We start from the raw sequence: 9,525 nt of genomic DNA on the forward strand, positions 1-9,525 counted from the left end.
CCCATGTGATGCATAGGGTTGAATAGAAATTTGGTTAAGTTTGGATTTACAAATTTAGGTATTGACATCAATTTGGGTCCAGACTAGGGTTAGTCTAGGATTGGCCTTTAACTTGACCAAACTCATCTGATTTGTACCACACTTAGATTGCTTAGATTTTTGGATTGATTTGGTACATAGGCTAGATGGGCTAGATTAGATCAAACCATGTTAAGCCAATTGGATGGCTGAGATTAATTGTCCAATATTAGGAGGCCATTTTGATGGTAAGATCTTAGGTCTTATTCGGTACATCACTCAACAATGTCCTCCATTCTCTATAGAATTTTGTGTATCATTTAAATAGCTAAGATTACTTGAAATCTTACTAGAATGTTGGATGGCCAAAATTAATTCATTGGTCTTTAATAGACCACTTTGATAACAGAAATTTTCTTGGTTTAGCATATTATTTGGATGGCCCACATTTGTTAAAACCTTGGTCATTACCTGAATAGTTGAGATTAATTTATTGATCTTAGAAGGCCAAATTGATGGCTTTGATCTTTGGGTTGACTTGGTACATCATCACATAGCCTGGATTTATATGAGCATTGGAGCATTAATCAAAGAACAAAAATCACTTGATGTCAGGATACACCATTTGATGAACCATTCTTTTAGTTTATGTACCATTCCGCTTCTATGGCCTTGATCAGTCAAAATTTTTCATACCACTTAGATTTTCAAGAGTTGTTGGCTGCTTTTGAGGCTCCACTTTGATGATGATCTGGATTTCCGGTTAGAATGACCATGACTATATCTTTTTTAAGAATATGGAATGAGTTAAATTCCAAACCTTCCAAAGTACTGATGGTTCCTGGAGTTTACCCAACAAAAAAGACAAAAAATTCAATTGATAATTAAAAATAATATTTTTTTGGTTTTAGATTTCAATGAGATTTATATTAGTTTTCTAAGCATATCATAGCTCTTCCACATTTTTCCAAATGTATCCCAATGGTTAACACTCTGTCTATAATATAAACTATTAAATTATACTTTTTTTATGGTCATCTGAGCCTGAGATCAATTCTATTAACATATTTATAGGGTTCATGAGTTTCCTCAATGTATTCACTCTATCCTAATCATCCCACCCTCAAGTTCTGAGATGGTTGACAGGCAAACAGCCCAATCAGAAATTCTTCTATTTACGATATGATGGTCAGAACAGATCAGAAATAACGCATCTGACCTGAATATTTTTAGCAGTATTGAATGATGTATTCATGTAATGAATAAATTTTCTTGCAAGATCCAAGTGCAGCCATCAAATAGAGGGTTCACATTTACTTGCACTCAAATTAAAATTCAGTATTAATTTTTTATGTATTGCAGATCATGATAATAACAATTATTATTAAACTCGCTTTCCTATTATCTCTAAGAAGCTTTTAATAGGAAATTCAGTTTTACTGTTTCATGCTAGATCTTGTGTTATGTTGTATCCTGTTCTTGAATTGTGTAAAACTACCAATTTTCCATTACCATTAGAATAACTTTTCTCTAATATGCACAAACAAAACAAACTTATGCTTGAAAGGGTTTCTTTTCCCCTATTTCATTTTTCTTTGGGCTATTGATTGGTGTTGTTAAAACCTTGGGCTGGCAAGTGTGAGAACACGAGTTTGAGTCAGAGAGAAAACACTTTGTGCAAAGAAATGAAAGATTATGACTATATCCAGTCTGCCTCTTCCAAGCCCCAGATAGATAGGACCAACATTGGGTAATGGCCAAGCAAAATCCAGGCATCATTCCACCTCAAATGACCATGGTAATGATAATCTTCCAAGTTCTTGTCCAGGATGAAACAAAATAGTGATTAAGAGAATATACAATGGGGGAATTTCAACTTAAAACTCAGGTGGCAGAAGAAGGTTGGTGTTTCTCCCTTATGTTGAAGAACATGTAGAAACATAGGTTACATCTAGTTAGAGAAGCCTGAATTGTGTAGCATATTGTAATAAAGAGCAGGGACTAAAGTTTTAGTGTGCCTGTGTAACATGTAGAGCCAAAGAGTAATTACTGCATTTCAAGCTTTGATGCATTAAAGCAGAGCTTTAATCATCCAGTAGGAAGTCCTCATCGGAGGCACTGTCCAGAAATGAACCTAGAGACTTCCGCAAAAAGCTGAAAGATTTCTCATCCTGTATTAAAAAAAAAACATTTTTTTTAGATATTTTCTGGTGAAAACAACCTTGAAAATGTATGAACCAGTAGCTGACCTGCTTCTTCTTCTTTATAGAATCCTCTGCTGCAGCAATTTTATCTGCACAAGCTTTCTCTAAATCTGATAGCATACTTTTTTCTTTCTTCCCTGAAGACCAAATTGTACAGAGATTATGTTGTTTGTGGTTAGAAGGGTAAGTTTTGAATGCACAGAAGAACAGGCTCAGGGTTTTCTTGCTCACGTAGTTGTTCATAGCGGGTGAACAGCTTTTCTTTTTCATTTTCAAACTTGGAAAATATGTCTGAAGAAACACCAATGGTTATTGGTTAGTATCCTGAGATAGAACTCAGCTAATATTTTCACATTTAGATTCTCTTTTAGAATGACAATTGAGAAGTATTGGCTATGTCAAAAGGCAATATGGTTGTTTTATCTCAATTTCAAAGTGAAAAAATGCAATTCAGTTAAGTATATACTTTTTTATCAATAATTCAGTTAAGTATATAAATGCAAGTGCAATCAATCTGGCAAGTCAACTTCAACTTTTTTTTTTTGATACTTTAACCTAGGTACACCAAACCTTAAACAGTTACTCATGCCAACTTGGTGGCTAGATAATATGGAATTGTTGATTAGATGGTATTCAGGATTACTACAGATGATCTCTCGGCAAAAGAAAGAATTCAGAAAAAAGGCTGTTATGTCATGGAATTAAACAAATTTTAATCTCAATAAACTATTAGCTAATAACTGATGTTCTTTACATGACATTAAAATGATCTATAAACATGAGATAAATTGTTCCCAACAGATCAAAAATCAATATTTTTTTGTTTTATATGGTAACCCCTATCTCCTTGTTTCTTTCCTTTTCTTTTATTTACTTGATCCAGTGAGAATGCAAACTGAAATAAAGAAATTCTGACATGTAGAAACAGCAAATGAAAGATGACATGTTGTTAACATTAATTGGTACTTCAATTGAGATGCTACTCCAGTCTACACCATAACCTAAAGAATCCAGAAAGTACCTTTAAGAATCTGCATGTGTGTGTCTTTTTCCTTGCAAAATTTCTCGTAAGTAGCTTGGAACTTTGTATATTCATTCTTCAATGAACCTTCACACTGCAATTCATGCAAATATATAATGCAATAAAACTGAGGCATCATCCTTGCAGCTAAAAATAAAATCCATCTCATCCAATCTACATTAAGAATTGGCCTTTATATTGTGCAGACCTCTTTTGAGCTCTTTGAAAGAGCCTTAACAAAACTCTGCCTGTGAGAGAAGATAACAAAAGCAATTAAAACAACACCCATGTTAATAGAGTGGAGAGGAACAATGATTGAAAGAACTGAAAAATTAGGAAGCTTAGAAAAAGTGTACAATCTTATACAAACTCATGGCAAAATATTTTTTTCTTTTCTCACCTTTCCTTATCAAACTGTGACCTTGCATCATCTAGCATGGTCTTGATCTCTGAAGCCACACTGCCACAAGACCCATATTTGTATGAACAACCAACTCATATTGAATTCACACCACACCCAGAAAAAATAGGACCAAAAAATCATTAGAGATACCATAATAAAACTGATAATCTTGTCTGTCACCAAATCTCTGTACATCACACCATGGAATGCGATAAGGATGCAAGAAGAAAGGGAAGCAAAGAAACCAACCAAAATGACAAATCTATGGACAGGTTGCACTATTTTCTTAATTGAGATCAAATATGAAACTCAACGGATAAAAAAACATGGAACTTGATGAATTTCAAACACATAATAAATGTAGTCAAAGACAGATTATAACATATACGAATCAGGATATATGTAACCAGCCAAAGGATAATCAACACTATTTTGTGATTTAACTTATGAGACTTAATGGATAAAACTAGATGAGGTGGAGATTTGGGATCAAATCCCGCTGCACCAGGGGGGGGGGGGTTTAAGAGTATGGAGGATGGGCTTCCCCCCATTGCATAGCCCTCAAAAAAAAAGGGGGAAAAATAGATGGAACTATAAGCACCTAAAAATAATTTAAATAACCTGGGGTTCAATCCTTTTCCCCCTGTGTGCCGCCTCTTTCTGTAATTTTGCTTTCCCCTCTTTCCCTTGTTCATTCTCCTTATGACCAAATCCTAAACAGTCCCATTCTCCCCTAAATCTTTGTCATATTGAACCAATACAAAGAAAAGAAAGTTCAGGTTTGAATTGCACCCCATCTCACTAGTGCACAGCCCCAATTTTGACCATTCCATCTCCTCTAAGACATAGTCATACATCAAAGAAATCCTAGCGGGAATAAACAGAAGATATCACTATGGCACCCAATACAACTTATTCTCTCATAACAACGCAGAAAATCAATTCTTTCCTCTATTTTTTTTTTTCAACTGGGGCAGCAAATTCATCATCAATCTCCATAGACTTCACAAAAGGGCTCCTACAGCCTACTTCACACTCAGACACTTTAGACACTCCAAAGATGATATTATAGGATCTCGACATTCTACATGGTTCGAGGACCCTGGCCATTTTCAACTTCTCCAGTCAGTTTCAAGTGGTCAACTATGATCAGGCATAGAGAAGCCCAAAATTACTTGTTTTCTTGTGTACACATCCCTTGTTAGCTCGAGCTGTGAGATCAAACAAAAGCACATAATGCATCTCATAATAGTCCTCTACTCTTAGAATATGTAAGCTATCATTAGTTCCTATTAACCATTCAATTTTTTTTTTTATCAGCAAAGTTAACTTTTATTAACCATAATGTGAAAATTGAGCTTACAAATTTGTGGGTAGTTTATCCACACCCATATGGTAAACAGATACAACTAAAGATGCAACTCCCCAAAATAGCCTTACAATTTAGCCCAAAATAAGTGCTCCCAGTTTTCCCCCTGTTTAGCTAATGTATCTGCCATGCCATTTGCAGTTCTTCTCACCCATTTAAATGTAACATTCAGTTCCCTTGTTATCATTTCAATTTCTCTAATCCTTTGCCTGTACATCCAAGGGGTTTGGCAATGAAATTTTGTCCAGGAAATCACCACCTGAGAGTCCCCTTCCACTGCTAACCTTTGGAAGCCAAGCTGTTTTGCGAGTTTCAGCCCTTGAAGCAAAGCCATTAATTCTGCTGTCAGTGAATCCCCTTGCTCAACAGGACCTGAGTAGAGCGCTAGTAACTCACCTCCTGTGCCTCTGAATACACCTCCTAAACCAGTCCTACCTTCACTTCCCAAAAAGCTTCCATTGAAGTTTAATTTCACAGAATTAGGTGTTGGCAGTCTCCACTCCATAACAACCCTTTCTTTCTCTTGGCCCAAGCCTGCCACTTCCTTCCATGATCTCAAAATATCATTGAAGGAGAAAGCGTGGAAGATTTCCAAAGTTTTTACCCAATGTGCGATTTTTATCTTTATGGCTTCTATGACTTCTAACTATGATCTACACCTTTCATCGAGAATCCTCCCGTTTCTTTCTTCCCAGATAGTCCAAACCAGTGCTGTTCTCATTGCTTTCCACAGAATCCTTCATCTTGGGAAGGAGTCCACCTCTTGAATAGCTTTGAATAATTGTAAATTGATTTAACTATTAGCATGAGATATATCCTGAATAGGTTCTATTCTGGACTAAAAACTCATATATAAATTATCTATATATTTGCATTCACTTATTATGTTTATACATTCTGTATTTCGTTACCTATTTGCACATTTCCTAGTGTTTAGACCTTTCTTTACACTTTCATTGCTTTCTGTGATTTCAGGAACTAACTAAAAGACAGATGTACTAATAGACATATGAATTCACATGGTACCTTCATGGGCCAGTAAGCCAGTAAGCCACCAAGCAAATGAGTTTAATGTAAATCATTGTTCTTTAGCATTAATAAAAACAAAAACGATAATGCTGCTAACAAAAACCCTGAAGGAAATTGGAAAAACGCTTTTCAATATATCTAAATAGTTCGTAAACTTCACTGGATAATTTAGGCAAAAAATGAGAAAGAACTCCATTATGCTTCAGAATAGGGCCGGAAAACAATAAAGAACTAATGGTGTATTTATTTCTACTCTATAAAACAATACAATTCAGAGCACTGTATAACCCTAAGAAGATAGAAAATGTTCAGATTATCATCCAGATCCGAAGGAATATGAATCAGATCTACTCAGAGAGTCAAGAAGCTGATAGAACCATTTGCAAGTAACACAATCCCTAGTCACTAAACCAATATAAGTTCTGTTGTGAAATCGCTTCAGATATCGCCACATTAAGTGCATTCACCTAGAAATCAACTCCTCACTCCTCCTCTGGTCATCTTTCTGTGCCTTTTCTTTGATCTGTTGCAGTGCCGAGAGGATACCTTTGATGTCACTGAAAAGTCAAAATCCGAAGAAGCAATAACACGTTATCGGGGAAAAAATTGGCAGTGCATCAGAAAGCTTGAAAAATAATAAAAAAGAAACCTCGATAGATCGGGATCGAAGTCCTCATCTCGCTTTCTCTTCTCCGGTTTCAGAACGTCAACTTCCTCCTTCCCTCGTCTCTTGCTACTTCCTTTAACGGCCGACATCCCACTTTCCGGAATCGGCCTCCGAAACTAAAGGTTCTCAGATCAAATCGAAGAAACTTAAGGAGATCGAAAATTCCTAATTCACAGCGTTTTGAAGCCCTGATTCATCTCTCCTGACTTTCGCGGTCACGAGAGAGTTGTTTACTTCAGTGACCGGTGTTAAATGAGAGTTTTGAAATGTGGATTATAAAAAGGGAAAATTTACGATCTGTAGCGTGGTCTTTTTTCGGTAAATCAGCAGCAATAACTTCCCCTTTACCCCCTTTTTATGCAAACGCAAATATGTACAGATCATATTTATCCATTTTTCGATTTATGAATGCAAGGTTCACATTTTAAACAATTTTTACATTCATCTTATTTTTGGCAAAAGTGTGGGCCCATCATTAAATGCTCCAAATATCATATCCTTTAATTCCTTAACTTTGTCAAAAAGTTAATTATCAAGACAGCACAAAATTGTATAAAAAAAAATAGATACAATAATGTTTTTTTTTTCAAAGTACAAAAGTGTCAAAAAATGCATTTTTGCTCTAATAATCATTACTTTTTATGCATCAAACAAAAGCTCACAAACGCAAATCGGAGTATATAAATACCCCAATTCGATGATTGTATCACAAACAAATGGAGCCCAAAGTGCTAGTTGTGGGATTTGATTCCACGTCAATGTTGGGACAACCCAACTAAAACACCAACAAGCTAACCCTCGATTGGTACCGTGTAGTTTGGCTCAAGTGACAATTGGGGGGTTGTTCCTTAGTGTGGATGAGAAATTGATGGGCGTGGATTGGTGCACACCACACCCTATGGTAGGGACCAATCCACACTATACCACAACTGTGTGGATTGGACCCATAGTGGCGTTCTATAAGCATGGTGTGGATCAGTCCACACCATACTTTTTGATTCCATGTATCTCATATACATTTATAATGATCTACACCAATGTTTTAAAAAACAACCCGGAAACGGAACCATTCTGATCGGAACCATTATAATGATCTACATTTATAATGAACGAACGATATGTTCTAACAAACAAATTAAAAAAATAATTAAAAATAAAAAAGGTCAAAGTTGTTGAATGAGTCGATGGTTTGACCGCCCGAGTCAATGGGTTATTGACTTTTTCAACTCTTCTTGGCAAAAAATCTGGTTTGGGGTAAAACGGAACCGCTTGCTAGGATAGTTCCCGGGCTAAGCGGTCTGACTGTCTGGGTTAACGATAGTTCAAAACCTTGATCTACACATTTAATCATAAATATCTAATTTTTACATTTTATATGATAAATATATTGAAAAATTCATCAATGAATTAATATTAGCCAATAAATATTATTTTTTTATAAAAACAATAGTAAAATAATTAAAATTTTAAAAAATATATTTTAAATATTTAAAAATATTATTTAATTGATAAAAACATTAAAAAATTAGGTTTTAGCCAAAGTTTTCAAACCGTCGTTGACTCGAACGGCCGAACTATTTAGACCGGAAACTGTTCAGCGATCGGTTCCATTTTACCCCAAACCTGGTATTTGGTAAAAAACTGTTGAATTCGTCAACAAACTGTTGACCCGGACGGTTTAACTATTGACCCATTTGACCCGAAGAACGGTTTGCTGTAAGGTTTTAAAAACTAAGAAATCTCAGATATGTGCAGATCTGTCTCTCTCGCAGGAAAAGGTAAGAGAGATCTGTGTGAGACGGTGAGAGTGAGATCTAAGACTGAGAAATCTCATATCTACTTTCATTGCCAGCTTGCCACCATTGCCGCCGCTGTAGTTCGTCGTCGTCGTCATTGTTGTTGTTGTAAGTCGTTGTCGTCGCCGCTGCAATTTGCAAGTCCTCTTCCTCCTCCTCCTCCTCCTCTTCTTCTTCTTCTTCTTCTTCTTCTTCTTCTTCTAAACTCTTTCAGCCGATAGTTTTCTCAAATCTCTCTCATTCAAAGTTTCAAACCATATTTTCTCTTATATAGCATGCATCTTACCCTAATATTCTAATCTAATGGGTAAGATGTTCAAACTATTTGAATCGTTTGACCTAGATGGTCGATCCACTGACCCAGAAACTGGTGGCCAAAACGGTTCCTTTTCCGAGTCAGTTTTTAAAACCTTGGTTTCGGCCTTTCAAGGAGAGTGTGAAGTAGGGGGATCAAAAATAGAGTGTGGACGCGCCCTAACCATGAGTTTTTGTCGTGGATGAGAAATTGGGGTGTGGACAGGACCGGTCCACGATATATCATGGACCGGTCCTATCCATAGCCAGCCGAATGGATGCTCATCCCGTGGACCGGTCCTGGCCACAAGATGAACACGGTGCCAAACACCACCTTGGTTGTTGAACTTTAAGAGGATGTTTGGGATCGGTGCGTTTCACAATCATTGTGTTTCACAAGTGGGGTCTGATTTATAAGTGAATCATTTTATTTGTTTTTTAAAGAAATACAAATAAATGAGATATAGGCTAATTGGATGTTTAAATTGATTTGGCTTAATATTATAATATATTTATAATGACAACTATTTGACATCTCAAAAAGTGGTTAGTTTTTTCAAATTCCAATACGACATGTCACCAGGGTGATTCTGGATCATTAAGGCGATTCAAGAAACGAAAATTTAGCGTTTCAAGAAACCCTTCCTTTCCTAAATCGCAAAGCTAATTATTACAAAAATGTTTCCTTGAAAAACAGGACTACTAATTGTTGTTTTTTTACTCA

At 36.0% G+C, this 9,525-nt stretch overlaps 1 protein-coding gene across 1 annotated transcript; it reads right to left on the bottom strand.

The window, feature by feature from the left end:
* Window positions 1–1,690: 1,690 nt before the first annotated feature.
* LOC148873999 (DNA ligase-like protein) lies at window positions 1,691–7,072 on the bottom strand. Its single transcript, XM_088964572.1, has 8 exons — window positions 6,694–7,072; window positions 6,512–6,601; window positions 3,644–3,703; window positions 3,452–3,491; window positions 3,244–3,337; window positions 2,454–2,513; window positions 2,268–2,359; window positions 1,691–2,189 (listed from the first exon to the last, which is right to left on the bottom strand). The coding sequence occupies exons 1-8, from the start codon at window positions 6,798–6,800 to the stop codon at window positions 2,103–2,105; spliced, it is 630 nt and encodes a 209-aa protein (XP_088820698.1). The 5' UTR covers window positions 6,801–7,072; the 3' UTR covers window positions 1,691–2,102.
* Window positions 7,073–9,525: the final 2,453 nt, after the last annotated feature.

The sequence above is a fragment of the Nelumbo lutea genome, chromosome 1 (assembly GCF_056320005.1).
Source record: "Nelumbo lutea isolate HS-2025 chromosome 1, American lotus-T2T, whole genome shotgun sequence".
NCBI classification, from domain to species: Eukaryota; Viridiplantae; Streptophyta; class Magnoliopsida; order Proteales; family Nelumbonaceae; genus Nelumbo; species Nelumbo lutea.